Consider the following 20163-nt stretch of genomic DNA (forward strand, 5'->3'; position numbering starts at 1 on the left):
TGCCTGTGGCTATTGATGGCACGCTCCCTGTTCTCCTTTTGAGACTGCATGTGACCTCCGGGATATCTGCACCCTGAGCATTCCTAATCCTATGGTCACCCTCTTGGGATAGCACCATGTCCAGGCCCACATGACTGCCTGCCATCAGTGTCCACAATGAATCATGGCCTGCTGGGGTCAGGGTATACATACACCCGGACCGGGCCCCACAGATGTTCAAAAGATGCACAGCACATTCTCACCCTCACCCTAAACCTCCCACGGGGCAGCACACCTAAACCTAACCTTAACCCTCTCCCAACCCTTAACGCACACCTCACCAACCTTAATCCGGTCGTTTTAACGCACCCCTCACCAACCTTAATCCGGTCGTTTTAACGCAACCCCTCACCAACCTCAATCCGGTCATTTTAACGCACCCCTCACCAACCTTAATCCGTCGTCTTAACGCAACCCCTCACCAACCTCAATCCGGTCGTTTTAACGCACCCCTCACCAACCTTAATCCGGTCGTTTTAACGCACCCCTCACCAACCTTAATCCAGTCGTTTTAACGCACCCCTCACCAACCTCAATCCGGTCGTTTTAACGCACCCCTCACCAACCTTAATCCGGTCGTTTTAACGCACCCCTCACCAACCTTAATCCAGTCGTTTTAACGCACCCCTCACCAACCTTAATCCGGTCGTTTTAACGCACCCCTCACCAACCTTAATCCAGTCGTTTTAACGCACCCCTCACCAACCTTAATCTGATCGTTTTAACGCACCCCTCACCAACCTTATGTCTACCAATACTAAACTAAGTATGCACCCCACATCCAACACGCACCATCCTGCAGTTCTGGCCTTCAATCCCCAGCAAGCCAGCGACCTAGATAAATAATATTGCTCCAGTGATTAGAAATTGATAATTCAAAATATGCTCCTCATTGACTTAAATTGTACGCTGAAACAGCTCTCAAAGTCACTCTATATTAATAAATAATATAAAACAATATGAGTTCTGGTGATGCTCTATATTGTCCGAATTCAACTTGGTTTGTGTTTGTTTATGTACTAATATAGAGTGACTTTGAGAGCTGTTTCAACGTACAATGTCAATGAGGAGCATATTTTGAATTATCAATTTCTAATCACTGGAGCAATTATTTGTGATTTCTTGTCCACATTTGGAGTTACATCATGGTTAGGGAAGGTAAGGTAACTACTAACTACACAACCCAAACCTGACCTGACACAACCCAAACCTCTGCAAAAGTGGCCTTATACCCTTTAAAGCATATAACGTACGTGACTATGGCACAAGCTCAACACCTTGCTCACCACAGACCCAGATGGAGAGACCTGGTTGCTATGGTTGGCTCTGCGCGTCCTGAAGTGCAAGAGGACTAAATTAACTAAGTACACTGAACCATGGGCCAGTTTGAGCACCTACTATTAGGCACAGAGGCAGAGAGAGGGGAACCAGGAGCTGCTGAACATTGTTCACCTCCACAGAGACAGAGAGAGGGGAACCAGGAGCTGCTGAACATTGTTCACCTCCACAGAGGCAGAGAGAGGGGAACCAGGAGCTGCTGAACATTGTTCACCTCCACAGAGGCAGAGAGAGGGGAACCAGGAGCTGCTGAACATTGTTCACCTCCACAGAGGCAGAGAGAGGGGAACCAGGAGCTGTTGAACATTGTTCACCTCCACAGAGGCAGAGAGAGGGGAACCAGGAGCTGCTGAACATTGATCACCTCCACAGAGGCAGAGAGAGGGGAACCAGGAGCTGTTGAACATTGTTCACCTCCACAGAGGCAGAGAGAGGGGAACCAGGAGCTGCTGAACATTGTTCACCTCCACAGAGGCAGATAGAGGGGAACCAGGAGCTGTTGAACATTGTTCACCTCCACAGAGGCAGAGAGAGGGGAACCAGGAGCTGTTGAACATTGTTCACCTCCACAGAGGCAGAGAGAGGGGAACCAGGAGCTGCTGAACATTGTTCACCTCCACAGAGGCAGAGAGAGGGGAACCAGGAGCTGTTGAACATTGTTCACCTCCACAGCCGTTCACTTCCATCGTGCATTGTGTAAGTCGCTTTAGATAAGATCGTCTGTGAAATGCCTAAATTGTAAATGATGTGTTCTCTTTCTCTCTCTAGGCCAAATGTGAAAGATTGTCCCAAGTATTTCCAATGTTCCCTCAAGCATCTGTGGATCAGCAAACAGAGGACTGCTTTTATGTTCAACGACTCAAGGAAAAATGAACAAGTGATCAGTTGGATGCAGGTGATATCTCTCAACCATATCCTAATCATTTAAGGAGATTATTGTTTAACTATTAAGGATTGCATAATGAGACCACCAGAGATTTTTTTAAGTGTAAAAAAGTGTAAAAATTTATAAGGTAATGTTGGCAAATTATACAAAAAAAACGATGTTCTAGCATTCAAAGAACGTTCTAACGTTCTAAAGTTCTAACATTCAAAGAAGTAAGAGCTGGTATTAGCTTACCAGTTATTGAACTCACTGAATAATAAGTCATCTTTGGTGAGAAATAACCGTACAGTACTTACTCTGCTACTGTACTGTATGATACTGTTTCAAGTAGCCTAACTATATATACAGAACTAACTCGTTTGCTCTACTTAGTGGAGTCTGTAAGGGCCGATTCATACTCCTATATTACCGCTGTTTCGGCGCTGTAGAGCCGAAATGATTTCGGCTCGTCAGAAATTTTCAGTAGCACCGAAGAGCCGACTTTAGGACGGTACCCGCCCCCCCGAACCTAAAATGACGTCACATTGTAGGCTCTACAGAGCCGAACCGACTTTTATTCGGCTCTAAAATAGGAGTATGAATCAGCCCTTAGACTGTTGATTAAACACACATAGTTGAAAAGTAGGTTTAAAAACATGCTGGAGATGGAAGACATCGGAAGATGTACCATTTGGAAACTTATATATCCTTAATGTTGTCTAAAGATGAATTAATTGGCAGGCATAAATTAAAGTGTTGGTTTCACTTAATTGTGGAATTTATGTACCAACGATAGCGCAGCTGTTCTTCGTTATTATTCAATATTTTATTTCCATCTTCTTTCAATTTCCTTATTCATTAAGACCATTTGCTGCCTCAACTGGTGGCACTGACAGTGAACTGTTTGGAGAACTATGGGGTGTGGGGGCAGCAGGACAGACGCCCTAGAACCTCGCTATCTGGAGAGCTGGACCAAAGAAACAGAGTCGACGTGGCTGACCAACACGGACACTGACGTCCCCCTGTCCTCCATCCAGAGCATCCCTTCTGAGAACTCCTCTGAGACTGGCTTCCGTTCTGAGAAAACACTCAGCCATGGTAAGGAAAATGAATATTGGATTGGATGGTTGATTGGTTGGATGAATGACAAATTGATTGATGTCCAAATTGATTGATACTACCACCACAAATGGCTGATATAGAATGATTCCCTTGAGAGAATACTATATCCACTTTGATGGGTCGACGAGTTGTTTTTATTTAAATTCCCATATAGTTTGCCCTCTATTTTGACTTTTCTGCACAGCCGACAGCATTCAGTGATGGTTTGATGACAGCCCTATACTTTGTCCACGGCTAGATATTATTGTCAGGTTCTTCATTATATACGTTGATACCGTTAGTACTGATATTGTATTAACTGAAAGTACACATTTCATCCATTTGGGAATGTCATTAATACCAGTCCGTGTTTGCTCGCCACTTCACTAGAGGAGGTAAAGGTTAATATCCCCAGTGTGTTTTCGGTTGGACATTTTAATTATCGTGTTATTGGAACATGGAGAGTTGTTTTTTATCAATTCAATTTAAAATGTAATTATTCACGTGTATTAAGGGGATATTTGACTTTCAAAAAACCTTTGGTCATTGTATCGTCTACTCAGGCTTATGTGAACACCCCGGACAGTTTTTAAGTTACTGGATTCAGTAATTAGATATTTGGTATTCATTTTAGCTGCCCCGCCCCCTTCCTATACGAACCCATTATAACTTCAAACTTCCATTTTAACCATTCATCAAAAATACCCGTCCTTTTTTCCTGGTGACTGATATTGTCCTTCTAATATTATGTGAAGGGGCCGTGTTTTTCCAATTACTGTTTTCATTCATTAGTTATAATAGTTTTTGATTTTTTTTGTGTCCTTGTCTTTTATGGCTTTATCATAGCTTACTGGAGCTGTGTACAAAGCCTCAGCCATGGAAACACTATTTTAGCTGAGGGGCATAACCAGAACAGATGGTACAGTGTTTAATCTACAGGTGCAATGTCACCTTTCAAGTAAAACTGTTTGTGTGCAAACATTGGTTTGCCATGAGGCTAGATCTGTTTGGATACTGGTCAGTGGTCAGGGTGGGGTTGTGTGGACATGGCAGACATTTTCCCTCCATCAGTCGATTGACCCACAACTGTTAATCTTGACAGAGGACAGGGACCTTTCTATGGCTCATATTGTGAAAGAGTCATAGTATGTGGGGTTGTTTTTATCATGTAATGTCTTGACAGAGGACAGGGACCTTTCTATGGCTCATATTGTGAAAGAGTCATAGTATGTGGGGTTGTTTTTATCATGTAATGTCTTGACAGAGGACAGGGACCTTTCTATGGCTCATATTGTGAAAGAGTCATAGTATGTGGGGTTGTTTTTATCATGTAATGTCTTGACAGAGGACAGGGACCTTTCTATGGCTCATATTGTGAAAGAGTCATAGTATGTGGGGTTGTTTTTCCCCTTGCAGTGAGCACCGTACACCTCACTCAAAACAAAGCTAAATGGGTCATTGTCATGCTTACATACAGTAGGTTTAAGGCAGACTTTTACCATGATATGATATATATAGTACTTTGTCAGTTCACACTGAAATGTGTCTTGCGACCCAGCAGCCAAGTATGCTGAACACATATACACACATTTGACATAACACAAAGAACAAGACAATTTACATACATAAAGACATGAAGACAAGAGCAATATCCACCGCCTAGATTACCCCGTGGCTACTACAACTCCTGATTAAGCCTCAAAGTCGACTGGTGGACAAAGGACCTCTTTAGTCTGACCTTATTGTATGCTGGTATACCATATCTCCTTCCTGAAGGTATAGCAACCTATATTCTCCATACAACACATGCTTAGTATTAGAGGTGAGTTACAAATACCGCTTCAGTTTACTTTCCTTCTCTGGGACACCTACTGTAAGGGTGGTACTACACGTGACTTATCTCGTAATGTTCTTTCTCATGTTTGCCTCCCCAAATTAACTTAAATTAGAGTATTTCACATTCTTGGCCCTATCTTGGGCGTGCCTTACCCTTTATCCCTAAACTTTTCTGCCATATTTTACTATCTTGAAAAACATTTTAAAATAGTTCAACTAGCCGATCTACATTGACACATTGTGATCTTGTAGATTAGCTATTTTAACAGTCAGTATATACAGACTCAGTTCAGCCTCTTTGACTTCTTCTATGAGACGGTAGCCTGGGCACCATTTCATTTGGGTATATGATTCTGTCGGGAGCGGATGATAGTTGACAGGCAGGAACAATGGGGTGGCAACTTCCTTTTCCCTCAAACCAATTTTTCTCAATAAAAGCTACAGGCTACGAGAGCTTTTATTGAGAAAAATCGGTTTGAGGGAAAAGGAAGTTGCCACCCCGTTGTTCCTGCCTGTAATACAACAATACTACAACATGACGTAACGATATCATCCGCTCCCGACCGGATCATACAGACTTTTGAAACAGAGACCAGGCTTTCCTCCGAGGTGGTGGAAAGCCTGGTGAGGCGAGGTTAATGAGACGGTAGAATCTGTTCTCTTATATGGCAGTGAATACTGGACCCTGAAGCCAACCCTGCAGAAGTCTCTAGATGGCTGCTACATCAGAATGTACAGTAGCAGCCAAAGACACCAAGAGCTGCCAGCCAGCAAATTAGTGCTGTGGGAACCAACATTTGTGATGACGGCTATGGACGTTTTGTGCAAAACTAATGCTTAGAATGGATTCAGACTCATGAAAACCCCCTAGTCACATGCTACTTAAAGCATAATGACATTTTGAGAAATTTCTCAATGATGACAGCCGGTCAGCAGGTGGATTCATGAATGTATGTACCGGTATATGACAATATTTTAGGCCTATAAAAAAAGAAAAAACTATATACCAAATGTCCCACTCCACACACCTCCGGCTGCCTGACTACCTAGACTCTAGACCTGGAATAGGAATCTTCTTTAATATATTACTGCCGTCGAGGCTGCTAGGTTGCTTATCTCTGTCAGTCACAATGGGACTTACTTGGGAATGAGGAATTGGAATATGGAAAATTGGTATCCATAATTATGCACTCTTGAAAAGGCAGTATTCTCTGGTTGGATGGATACCTTGTGCTGTAACCAATTCAGCAAAGGGATGACGTCCACTGTGTTTAGTGAATGGAGCATGGCATTAAGACCATCAAAGGACTGATTTGAGGTGGGTTTGTGGGTCACATGCATAAAGATGACCAACTATTAGGATTCGCTCTCTTAGTAAAATGAACATTGAGGAAACTGTACTAAAGAAAAGAGGCTATTCCTTCCCTTTTCATACCCAGAGAGCTCCAAATGAAGCAGATTTGCCGATTATGAGAAAGTGTGTTAAATATAAGATTTATTAAATGTTATTAAATTTGTAGGCTATTGCTCCTTGGAGTAATAGTACTCAAAGTAGTACTTAAAAACATGTATATAAATAATATGTAATATATAAATATGCTCTGGAGAGGGAAGTCTGGAACACTCTGGTGGAGCTGTTGCCCCCGCAACCCGACTACGGATAAGCAGTTGAAGATGGATGGATGGATAAATATGTAATGTAAAGGTAAAGTTATAAAGGTCAGTGATGTTTTTATTTGTTCCAGTTCCAGATTTGTTTGAAGATGGCTTACCTCCTCCGGCTCAGGCTTACTTTAAAGTGTGTTCGGCTCTGTCTGAAGCCAGTCTGACTGAGACGAAGGCCAGCAGCCCGGCTGCACTGCTGCCTCCTTTACAACAGCCAGAGATCCCACCTTCACTGGGTACCACCGTTCAGCGCAGGAGTGTTTTACGCACAGAAGAGATTGTAAGTCATTCTTTGGTGATTTTTTTGATTCCCCTTTCTTCAGTTAAGCAAAACACAAATGTAGTATTTGAGGAAATTAAGGGAGTACGCTAAGAGTTGTTATATTCATCAGTGCCCATACCTGAGGCGGGGTTGGCAAAAGGGCCTTTCTGTGTGGAGTTTGCATGTTCTCCCCGTGTCCCCTATAGGGTAGGTACCCTCACAAAAAACATGCAGTAATCCTGGTCTCTAAACTACCTTCCCCTGGCCAGCCGGGGCGCCTGATGGAGGGGAAAGGAACTGGTCGGAATAACGTGTTCCTTCCACGCGCTACGTCCGGCCGGGGAAACTCCCCTCTGTCAGGTGAAAAGAAGCAGCTTGGACTCCTCATGCACAGAAGGATGGCAGAGGAAGGGTAGGTGAAAAAATGGGTTGCAAAATCGTGAAGAATCTCTTGTGACTGACCTTTGTGTTCTCATTTACAGTGAAAAGGCTAATGAACAAGGTTGAGTTGTAATTGCACTGCGGCCTAGTGTAGCCTGTCTTCACCATTTAAGGATTCATGCTTCTTTTATTTCTACCACTTATCTAAGAGTAACAATTGCTTTGTCTCCCTGTGCAGACAAAGTGGCAGGACAATCGGATGTCCACCAAACAGGTGACCATCACTGTGACACAGAGCATCCGCCAGGTGGACAAGAACGGAAAGATCAAAGAGAAGTCTCTCACCACCTACGAGGTCATGAAACCTCTTGACACACAAAAGCCTTTAAGTTAACGAGTGTACAGGGGAAAGCAATGAAGGTGATGAAGGAAGATTGAGGGTTAAAGTAATGGTGATTCTTAGGGCCGATTCATACTCCTATTTTACCGCTGTAGTGCCGAAATGATTTCGGCTCGTCAGAAGTTTTCAGTAGCACCGAAAACTTTAGGACGGTACCCGCCCCCCCGAACCTCAAATGACGTCACATTGTAGGAATGTAGGCTCTAGTCTACAGAGCCGAACCGACTTTTATTCGGCTCTAAAATAGGAGTATGAATCGCGCCTTACACTCAAAGTATTGCTCTAATATGTTGTGAAAGTACAAGAGGAATGTCTGAATTGGGATGAATTTGTGCTCGACAGACGAGACACTCAGTCTTAGGGCAGATTCACACTGAGTCAGTTTGATTCAAACTGTTCCCGAATACGATTGCCTGGTCCGTCCCCTCTGGCCATGATTCACGTTGGCCTTGATTCTTCTGCACCCGGAGTACACTTCATTCAACTGTATTCAATGCGTTCACATTGCATCGATCCGTATCAGAGTACACTTCATTCAACGCGTTCACGTTGCGTCGATCCGTATCAGAGTACACTTAAATCAGTCCCAAGACTACCTCCATGTGGTCCCGGGAACGGTTGGGGTGATCCGCTCCCGGGAACGGTACGCAGCATTCACACTACCAGTACCAGTCCACAACATGTGCCAAGAGGTCCCGAGTGTGCACCCGGGACCATAGTGTGAATCTGCCCTCAGAAACATAGCACTGACTCTCCAGAAGTCCTTGTTATACTAGTCAGTGTGTTTTATACTTGATGCGCAGTGTTTTTGACTGCCTGCTGTCACATCAGTTATTTTAAATTGAAAGATGATTTCATTGTGATGTTTATATAGTGAAAATATGTGAAAACAGGGGCTCCGTAGAAAACAATACTTGTTAATAATTTTCTTAGAAAAGAGCATCACAAGAAAATGTTACATTATTTTTATTCCATTCCTGAAACCAGGCAGCTTCTTTCAACATCCCAGAAAGACAATCCTTGAAATGAAATGAAATGATTACTATATTTACCCAGGGTATCTGGGCTAAGCTCAAGAACTTGTTTCCAGCCAGGCCCTGCTCATAGAACATTTCATCTTAGTGGTTCAATGCCTTGTTCAAGGGCACTTCAGTGGTGGTAATTTTAACGTGTCGGACCGCTGATTCAAACTGGCGACCTTCCGGTATCAAGACCACTCCGCAATCCGTTCGGCCACCGCTGCCACACCGCTTGCTCATTCAAATGTCTTAACTTAATGTCTTTAATCTCAAACATTTGAGCTTTTGGAGATTTTCAACATATTAATTTAAAGCTGCAATCTGTCAGTTTCATGTCTTATGGGAGTACTATAAAACGGTAATTTTGGTCATCAATTTTTCTATAAAAGAAAAAATCTGCTGCCAATGCCTCAGATGAAAAAAAAAGCATAATTGACTTTGTGCAAAGCCTACAGCTTGTGTTATTTATTAGAAATGGTCTGCATTTATCATGTGTGCATTATATAAACTTTTTTGTCATAACTACCAGTAGTTTGAATTTATTATATCTTTATTCTTTACAGTACATAACACAATTTTTAAGGACAATAAACATGACAGAAAAGCTCTCCAGTCTCGTGTTTTTAAGCCACTTCACAGAAGCAGAATTAGTTCATATAGATAAACGTAATGCGAGTGGAAAATAAATTTGGTGCAACAATTATCTTAAAAAATGATCACTTATGTTAATATTTCAGTAGAGTGCATACCTCCATTAAAGAAGAATTCCATACTAAAAGGCTTTCTTACCTTTCTTTGTAGTTGTTACGTCCCCACCAAAGAGGTCCAGGTGTTATTTTGTGCAAAAGCTCCTTATTGGCTATTTCTCCTACCATAAGCCCTAAATGAATTGAATTGAATGGGGCTATGGGGTGTTGTGCTAATTCGCTTATTTCCATCGCTCAAAATTATTATTTTTTTGTATATATCCTCTCTTCATAATGTAAATAATATCCCAAGCGGCACACTTTACTACTTATTTCGATGGAAATAAGCGAATTAGCACAACACCCCATAGCCCCATTCAATTCAATGAGGGCTTATGGTAGGGGAAATATAGCCTGGTTAATAAACCAGACCGAATCAGCCGTTGGCAAAAAAAAGTTGCCTACCAGCGGATTTCGGTCTGGCGAGGCTCAGTAGCACGCCTCTTTCCTACAATCGAGAACAGGTCGGACCAATCGGGACACGGTATGCAATATGGGCGGGCTTTGGTACAGTGACGTTCAATGCTTGAGACTTTTGACTGACAGTAGCTCTGACCAATTGCGTCAAAGAGAGAATGTTTGAACCCGCCCCCCGGGAAATGAAATCCAAGTGGAGCCAGCCCAGACTGATATACCGCGACAGTGTTGTGTGATATTAGTCTGGCTTATTAGCCAGGCTAGGGGAAATAGCCAATAAGGGGTTTTTGCACAAAAAACACCTGGACCTCTTTGGTGGGGATGTAACGACTACAAAGAAAGGTAAGAAAGCCTTCTAGCATGGAATTCTCCTTTAATGCTATGTATGTAGGGTAACTGTCAGGATATGCCATTTGCCTCTGTGATACGACTGACTATATCACTTTAACTTTTGAACCGTTTGACTTTAGTCGGACCGACTACTTATCATTCCCACCAAGTTGCATGAAAGTCTGGCCATCCACTAGAGTTATTTTGCCAACAGTGAGCCGAATGTCATGAAGCCAACCAACTCCATTTGTGCAGCATCATCTTTACTCATACTGTAGTATATGTGACACTGACTGAGGGGAATATGGCACAAATATGGCTCCCTTCTTTTGACACGTCTCGCAATGAAAATAGTCGAGCTTCAAGCCTGCGACGCCTTGCTGGGCTTGTAGATGGGCTATTTCCTTAGACTTGTAGATGGGCTATTTCCTTAGACTTGTAGATGGGCTATTTCCGGTGCATTCAAATCTAAACCAGGCTTTACAGCTGGACATATTCTTCTCTGCACTGTGTGGAGTCAGCTTTCTGTTGGAAGTATGTGGATCTGTCTTTGTTGGTCGTATTTCATCTCTCCATTTCGGACCGATGGCTCTTCCTTCTCCATCCACTCCTTCACACAGAAGTCTGGGAAGAAGAAGTTGATCTCTCGGTGTGCTGACTCAATGGAATCTGGGGAGGATAATGGGCAATTAATGGAAATATAACCTCCCACGGGGCAGCACACCTAAACCTAACCTTAACCCATGTCTAACCAATGACTAGTCTAAACTAAGTATGCACCCCGGAAATATTGGTAACAAGGTCTTCATCAGGGCAAGAATGAAGACCTTGTTGGTCGAAACATGTTGGCAGTTGCCTTTTTAATTTAATAAAGGCGTTCCTCACTTTTAACTTTGAGTGCCCGGATCCTCTCTTTTTATCTCTTTGATCCATGTGAGCACCTTTTTATCATTATCACAATTTGCTATCTCTGTTGAGCACCTGGTTAGTTCCTCTTTTTCTAAGGCCCTATTTACACTGGCAGCCAAATCCAGCCTGAATCAGATCTGTGCCACATCCAGATTGGAATCTGATTTGTTTAAATGAGTCATGTGACCATTTAAACCAATCGGATTTCAATCTTGATGTGGCACAGATCTGATTCAGGCTAGATTGGGGCCTTAGTAACTGGGGTCGTTGTATTTAGTCTCCCTGCTCTTCTATTGAGATGTTTACCTGGGGTCAAAGGTCACACCTCACCTAGACAGGATCTGACAAGACTTTTGACCTGATTGGTCAAGATTCAATTTATCCCCTGAGCAAGCAGGCAGGTCAATCGTAAAAAATGTCAGAAACGTGGGTTCAAATCCGGGGTTGAAGAGTAAAGTTACATAGTGTAGCTTTAAAGACTTCTAAATACACCTATCACGTTATAGAGGGTATGCGCGTGACATCATCATCATCATACCCGGAAGTTTTGCAGGAACGCCTACTGAGTGGCAAACAATACTTTCTGGCCTTTCTGGCCCATACATCCAAACAGAAAAGTCCTATCTGATTGCATTAAACGACATTAAACTCACTTTGCCACTCGATTTGCCATTCACTTTATGCATGCGCATACCCTCTATTATATACAGTAGATGGCCTATTTGTTTTAATAGCATGAGGAGTATTTCATACAGTACCTGAGCCATGTATACTGTTTCTGGTGTCTGTTAGTCCATACTGACCCCGGAGAGTGTCCGGGGACGTATATTTAGCCCTGAACACTTTGGTAGGTCCCATTAGTTCTCTCCAGTGGTGTATGGCATCCTCCCTGGCTAGGACGTATGCACGCATCGGACCACTGGGGGAAAGGAGAACACGGTCAAAATCCTGACAAAATGGACCATTTTTACTAACTGAGGATTTTGTGCAGTTCATGACCGAATGGAATAATTTGATTTAACAAGGGATTTGTACACAAGGGATTTGTACACAATCTATTACATCAAGACTTTGTATAAGATTATGCTAAACCAATGACATACAGAAGGGCCGGGGGCTGACAGGATGGATTGGCTGACATAATTCAGTGCATGAAGGCGCTGCTATGAGTCGCTAATGATAATAACCAGGGAAAGATTTCTGTGGCTTCACCACCGGGGCAAACTAAATGATAATGTGATTGCAGGCACCTTTTAGCAATTACACCAGTGAGAGTGATCTGCATTTAACCAATTCTGGGCGGGAACCCCTTTTGGTGTTTTAAGCATTATGCTATACTTTAGCTATTGAAAAATAGCAGATCTACAAGCTCGTAGCGCGGCACTGAGTGCCGCGCTACGAGCTTGTAGATCTGCTATTTTTGTAAAAACGTTTTTAACTCGTATCTTTGCTTCTGGGGAGAGGGGGGGTCCCTGGAACAACATATTTTCAGAGGGGGGTCAGCGGCCAATTACATATAATCTTGGGGGTCATTGACATGAAAATGTTTGAGAACGACTGACATAGAAACATGGGTTTTTCAGAAAACTGTCTGATTTAGAAGACATTTGTAGAATCGTTCCCAGATCTAAATGGGTTAAAAGCTATAAGGCTACATATTGGCTCTCAAGCAATAGGCCAAGGACTTCAGCTCTAATCAAGGGAGTCTCTTGATGACTGAAACCCACGTAATTGATGTTTCAGAACCTGGGTTAGAATTGATTTATTGGGGACTTCCTAAGCATGAAATAGGATCCCTGTCAATTGAGGTATACCTTTATGTGTCAGTTCAGTGCGCTATGTAATAAGGTCTGATTTCATTTTATTTTGCTCAGCGAAAAATACAATTTGCTAAAGGGCATAAAAGCAAACACACTTAACGGGATAGTTCAGATTTGTTTAACTTAAGCTGTATGAAATACTTATTAACTGTATTAATTGATTGCCCGAGTTCCGTGGTGGGAGTTCTGCTCTGGTTTTGGTAAATAGTAAGTAGTTCCGATCATTTTGTGGGGTGCACAGGGGGCCACGCATTAAAAGTAAATGAATCCACAAAACAAACGTAATTTGTATTGTTGACCTATCTAAAATATAAAGTGCAACTTTCTTTCATTTTTGACCCCTCTATCCACGGGACTCGGGCAATCAATTAATACAGTTGCAACCACTATATTTTAACGGACACCGGCTGTGGTTAGGAATGTATAGCCTATACCAGTCTACTAAACAAAGCTTACCTTGACATGAACTCTACAAGTCTTTGAAAGAAGAATCGCCCTAAACAGCAAAACAAGGACAAAGCATTTTATGTTTTGCATTAAATAAAGTAGGTCTATGACAAAAGCAAACAAGAGAAATGGCAAGAGCAGAAGAGAGCGAGAGACCCAAATTACACCAATTTTAGAAGTGCCAGAGGCCCTGAATTATCTGGCAGGTAGCAAGATAATTCATGTTTGATTAAAGATGCATTTATTTCCAACTTGCTGCTGCAATTCGACGACATGAAATTGCTGTCTGGCTCAGAGGACAACATCATAAAAACCGCCAACAGAAGATGTTCAAACAACAAAGGAGGGGTTCTGACCAGTCTTATTCTGACCAGTCCAGTTCGGGTGCAGTACTTAGTTTAGACAGTTTTTGGTTTAGACTAGTCATTGGTTAGACCAGTCATTAGTCCTACAACTACAACCTATCTCAAACCCTCACCCTAAACCTAACCTCCCACAGGGCAGCACACCTAACCTTAACCCATGTCTAACCAATGACTAGTCTAAACTCAGGGGCCATCCAGATGAGGACGATTTCGGTGTTTCTGGGGCAAGTAATTAGCCGATCTGCCCTTTTTGTCACACGGAGACGGCGTTTTGGGGGACTTAAACGGCTAATTTTGAAACTACCTTCCAGAGTGGGAAAGTTTGGAGACTTTCACGTCTCCGTGTGTACAGCGAATGCCGCCTAATTTGCTGAAACGGTGATGTCATAGTCCCCTCGCTCCCTCCAAACTAACTAGTGTTAATGGTTTATTTCACCATAACCACTTACATATAAGTATCACAGCTATTTTATATTTGCACATAATGTCTATAAATCTCTTCTCCAAAAATAGCCGATCTGCAGCCCGCATGCACGAGCTTGTAGAGGAGCTATTTTTGGAGAACAGATATAAATTATGGTGATTACCAATCAATCTGGAAAGACAAGAAAAAAAACGGATCTTCTACATTATTGTTACTATTAAATGGTGTAGTGTAGAATAGATTAGTATAGCTATACAAGATAGGCAGCACAGCCACCGCACGTCCTCTCAGGCAGGTCTGACTGCGCAGTGCACACTGCACAGCATGCATGGACCTCATCAAAGTGCTTCTCTTCTTGGGTGGAAATTAAACATTCTTTGTGTAACTTCAAAACGGCTTTGCATTGAGAGACCACAAGTAGGATAAACACATTGTTTACTGTCCATATTCCTCTATAAACGGCCTGTTTTCACTGTTTCCAATTGCTCTTTTTTTATACTTTTGTATAGCCTATGTGCAATGATTAGCGCTGTGCTGCCAGCAGGTGGAATCAATCTAAAAGAGCAATTATCTGACATTCAGAGGTGTTGCGCACCAGCGAATATATATTCAATCTCCAAAGTCAAACTCATTCAGTTCACAATGTACCATGCCGCTCCTCGTTGTGAGCTTTTCAGAATAATTAATCCAAGGTTTGTCATATTATGGTTTATAGGCATCAACTTTAGCTGGTAAATCAGTGTGTGCACAGTGAGAAGCAGCACTGCTCTGCAACCTCTGCTGATTCAATTGATATGACCTAGATAGCCTATGTCATATGCGCATCTGCCTGGCAAGATAATTAGTTATTTGGCAACACCTGTGTGAAATAACAATAGTATAATTTATAAAATGCTTTCATATAGCCTTCTTAGAATCTTTTTCTTTTTTTTTTGGGTGGCCATCTACAGGCCGGCCATATGTACTACAGCTGTATATTGAAAATGGAGCAGTTTACCGGTCTTGTGTAGACATCGTACATAATTAACATAACCGCAATGTAGACGCAGTAAAGTTTTATATCGTTCACAAACTTAGGCGGGGAACAGCCCGCGACGTCCTCGTCTGGCAAGGGCCTAAGTATGCACCCCGTCCAGTTCAAGTGGCTTTGAAGCACACCAAGGATAATAAAACGGACACTTTAATAATGAATTAGCTTTACAGTGACATAATGGTCAGGTGCAGTACGCTGGTTTTGGTGTCTACACTCAATACATTAATCGTGCATCCACAAAGGGTTGGTTTGGTCAGGTGGAGTCAGTACAGTGAAGTCAGGCTGCATTTAACCCATTTTGGGGGCGGGAACCCCTTTTGGTGTTTTAAGCATTATGTTATACTTTAGCTATTGAAAAATAGCAGATCTACAAGCTCATAGCGCGGCACCGAGTGCCGCGCTACGAGCTTGTAGGTCTGCTATTTTTGAAAAAATCGTGAAAATGTGCCTCAAATCTTTGAATATATATTCTTTCACAGCGAACATTTTTAACTCAAATCTTTGCTTCTGGGGGGGTCCCTGGAACAACATATTTTCAGATGGGGGTCGGTGGCCAATTACATATAATTTTTGCGGTCCTTCACATGAAATATTGAGCACCACTGATATAGAAACATAGTATTTCAGAAAACTGTCAGTATTTAGAAGACATTTTTTAAATTTCGATGTCAGGGTAAAAGGGTTTAACACCAGGAGAGTTGAAAGAACACTATCTCTTCCACACCTGCATGTTCAGCGTAAAACCTCTCAGAGTCCTGTCTTCTCCACACAACGTCTTTAGATCTAACGATGACAAACTCATTGTCCAGGATTCTCTGGTGAAGAGCCTGAAAAAAAAGAAGATAAAAAGGTTAATCATATACTATAGTATAATAATACTCTCTTAGTTAATAAGTAAACTGATTCTATGCCTGTATGTTTGGTTACTATTCTGGGACTGCATGGGAGTGCATTATGTTTGGACAAAGTGCACCCAGTGCAGGTTGCTACAGTACAGTAAAATGGAAGCTGCTGTGATGTAATACCTGCCAGGCCTGACATGATGATAATAACAGAACACATTCATACCTGGTAGCCCATTTTAAAACACATTAACTGACCATACCTATTTTGAACGTAAAAGCAATTTCCCCCCCAAAAAAGCAATTTTCAAAAATAGCATCAGCTATTCGTTGTACAACAACAACAACAACAAAGTATATTAGGACTTAAACCACTATTTATTCATCATGACAAACTTTTCATGAAGCTCCAACAAAACCTTAATCCCTTTGAGACCTCAGGGCTGGTGAATGAATCAAGTATAAGCTTGATTTATGTTGCACATTGGTGCAGCCTCTTGTGTTTTCAGATGAGCAGATCCAAACCCATGGCTGTGGAAGATTAGTACTTGGAAAATTGTTTCATGAAATTGAAACCCTATTTTACAGTCTGATGATGTCGCTTGGCTAAAAAGGATACCGGAGAACTCGCCAGTTTACCAACTCACCGCAGCGAAAATTCTTAATCAATGTCTTCATCGTTATGCTAATAACATGCTGTCTTCATCAGTGTAGTGTCAAACCCACAGATGTTATAGTTCATTTCCAAAGTGATCAAATTATTTTGTGCAATTAAATGGTCAGCTAGATATTAGATATATTCACATACTCATGCTAAAAATGTGAGTATGTGAATACCAATGATAAGTAGGCCTACCATTTCAGGATATTGTTTACTAATGAATTACATTGTTTCGGTACTTTGGTGTTTAAACTTTAGCACTCCTATTTCATCCTCTCTCTCTCTCTCATTTCAATGCAATTTAAATAAAGGTGAAGTAAAACTAAAATGCACTAAACCGCGGCGAGTCCGAAAACTGGCGAGTTCTCCGGATACCGGCTAAAATAGGTGATCTACAAGTTCACGTGTCACAACGCGTTGTGAACTTGTAGATCTCCTATTTCGAATTTGAATATTTTCAAAGATTTTCAAAATAATTCAGAATGTTCACCTAAAAACAATTAGCCTGGCTTGGCCAGACTTATACTGTGAATTCATAGCTGGGGAGGAGGCGTCACTGAATCCACGGTATGACTTGAGTTAGCTGCAATTTGAAACACTAGATTTTTTGGGTTGAATCTAGAGTTCACAGAGAAGATTGTGTGCACATCTCAATGCCTATATTCAGGCCAGGTGCTGGATGTCAGGCATCAAGGCAAACACCAAGGAAGAGGAAGAACACCTGCACACCAGTCTGTAGAGCTCTGAGACTTACTTTATTTTAAGGCAACAAATTGCAACGTTTCGACCGACTAGGTCTTCATCAGGAAAATATTACAATGACAGAAATAAGAGCAAATATAAATAAAATCATAGATTAATGATCATGCATAACACCTGGAAGTGGGAAAGAGCACAGCAACCTAAACCAATCCCAGGGCTAGAACCTGTCAGTCCACCCATCAGAGGAGAATTTACCTGAGCAGATAAACTTTTACACACTTAAAAACAATCAATAGAAAAACATTTTCATGAGAGTAAAAACATTAAAAGTCATGATTGATGGCTAGGCTACACCCTAGACCACCACTGGGTATGGGAGACAAAAGCCTAAAAATAAATCTAGGGGAACAGAAAACAGGTTGCTGTGCTCCTTCCCACTCCCAGGTGTTATGCATGATCATTAATCAATGATCTTTGTATATATTTGTTTTTTTTTCTGTCATTGTAATATTTACCTGATGAAGACCTAGTCGGTCGAAACGTTGCTATTTGTTGCCTTAAAATAAAGTTGAATCTAGAGTTGCAATACCCTCCATTGACAGCCATTAGTCTAAATCGAATTTCTGATCTGCTTGTATTAAACGTTAAACATTGCAGCTGTAGGGCAGCTTGAATTATCCTCTTTCAAATTGATGTTGTGATGTTTTTTTCTAAGTGTTTGAGTTTGGAAGCACTATGGAAGCACTATGGCAGGGCCATTCAGTGACTTTGACGAGCACTTCCAAACTCCAACACAGAAACATAATCACATGCACAGAATGTCTTGACAGAAAGTAGCTCATAACATATCTACGGTGGATTTTCATGAAACAAACGCTTTGCAGATCGAAAGAGGATAATTCAAGCTTGCCCTACAGCTTCGATGTTGGTGAGTTTAACGTCATTTAATACAAGCAGATCCTAAAGTTGATATTGCAACTCTAGATTCATCCCATTATTTTAAAAAGAATCTAGTGTAGAAAATTGCAGCTAGGTACAGTATGAGTCTGGCCAAGCCAGGCTAGTTAAAAAATAAGAATTGCCCTAGCTCTGGTCCATAGCCCTAATGCTTAATTCTGTCAGAATTAGGGCTATGGTCCAGAGCTAGAATTGTCCTATATCAGATGAATAATCTGTAAATGATTTAGGAATAAATTCCTAAATCCATTTATCTGTGTCCTAATCTCAGAAAAACACGTGCAGACTGCAGAGTAGAAGATATAGAGGAGCATCACATGCTCACCTGTAACATCAAAGGATGTGCAACTGCATCTGGCTTAACCACCGCCAGGGTGAGCTGCAGCGCCTTGGCAAGGCGAGCCGTTGTTAGCAGCATTGCCTGGATAGAAATAAAATAAGACAACATGAATTGAAAACAAATATATATATATAAATATGATTACGCAATGTAATGTCATGTTGTTATGTTTAATATATCAGAGTAGCCAACTTGACAAATTACACATACAACATTCTGCTGACAAATGAGCGTGATTGTTATTTAAATCAACTAAAACTGTTATAGCAACGACAGTTCGATATGTCCATAGCCAATGATTCTGCCCTGCATTGTCATAGAAGCATTGGCTATGGACCAGAGCTAACGGTCATGTAGCTCTGGTCCATAGCCAATAGGTTATTATGGACCAGAGCTAACGGTCATGTAGTTACGTTACACACCTGTTTCAGTTTGACAGAATGTTATTATCTGACGCTGCGGTCACTGGTGGTCAGCGTTCTGTCATCAACAGCGGTGACCGCAGCAGGCACAGCCATACAAGAAATATCAACTTATAATAACACCATACATCAGCAAAACAGCGCTAACTAACTAACTACACGCATCGCATCCAATAGAACTATAAATCCGCGTATGCATTTAAGACAATGAAACGTAATTTATTGATAAATCTGCACGCATATATTTTGTGCATTTTCTGGCATTTTCATGGTCCGTCCGGTAGTAAAAGATGTCCCCCCAGAAACTAAACCACTATGTAATAGTTCCACATGTGGCTGGTCATATCCTCCACTAAACGGTGTCTTAAATACGTTTTATGATTGTAATAATGATTATTAGGCTAAAATAAGTCCTTCGTATTATGCTTGGACACAAATATTTTGTATTTCATAACTTTTAGCACTAAAGTAGCCTATACATTCTATTTTTGATTGATTGATTGATTGATTGATTGATTGATTGATTGATTGAGTGAGAGAGAAATGTAAACAGGACAGAGTACAGTCAAACACAGGATATTACTGAAAGAAAGTCCTTGCGGTCTTGTTTCCATTCAGGTCCTGGGTATTCAATTCATAATCATGATAACAAAATTCAAATCATCACAATAAATAATAATAATAATAAAAAAGACGTGTAGCCTACAGTAATATTTATGTATATTTGTATATTTACTTTTTGCTTTGGCAGTGTAAATGTATGTTTTCTCATGCCAATATAAAGACCTTTGAATTGAATTGAATTGAATTGAATTGTAGGGGCAGAAGAAGAATTTTCATAA

The 20163-nt window shown here is 41.4% G+C and overlaps 2 protein-coding genes across 2 annotated transcripts; one reads left to right on the forward strand and one right to left on the reverse strand.

The window, feature by feature from the left end:
• Nucleotides 1-2146: 2146 nt before the first annotated feature.
• On the forward strand, nucleotides 2147-7944 carry baalcb (BAALC binder of MAP3K1 and KLF4 b). Its single transcript, XM_079526146.1, has 4 exons — nucleotides 2147-2272; nucleotides 3106-3340; nucleotides 6925-7124; nucleotides 7726-7944. Exons 2-4 carry the CDS (start codon nucleotides 3157-3159, stop codon nucleotides 7879-7881), a joined length of 540 nt encoding a protein of 179 aa, XP_079382272.1. The 5' UTR covers nucleotides 2147-2272; nucleotides 3106-3156; the 3' UTR covers nucleotides 7882-7944.
• Nucleotides 7945-9429: 1485 nt separating this feature from the next.
• On the reverse strand, nucleotides 9430-19643 carry nme6 (NME/NM23 nucleoside diphosphate kinase 6). The gene is made up of 6 exons (XM_079526175.1): nucleotides 19322-19643; nucleotides 18885-18980; nucleotides 16122-16224; nucleotides 13585-13624; nucleotides 12067-12227; nucleotides 9430-11068 (listed from the first exon to the last, which is right to left on the reverse strand). Exons 2-6 carry the CDS (start codon nucleotides 18975-18977, stop codon nucleotides 10917-10919), a joined length of 549 nt encoding a protein of 182 aa, XP_079382301.1. The 5' UTR covers nucleotides 18978-18980; nucleotides 19322-19643; the 3' UTR covers nucleotides 9430-10916.
• Between the last annotated feature and the right edge of the window lie 520 nt (nucleotides 19644-20163).

The sequence above is a fragment of the Electrona antarctica genome, assembly GCF_951216825.1.
Source record: "Electrona antarctica genome assembly, chromosome: 17".
Classification (NCBI taxonomy): domain Eukaryota; kingdom Metazoa; phylum Chordata; class Actinopteri; order Myctophiformes; family Myctophidae; genus Electrona; species Electrona antarctica.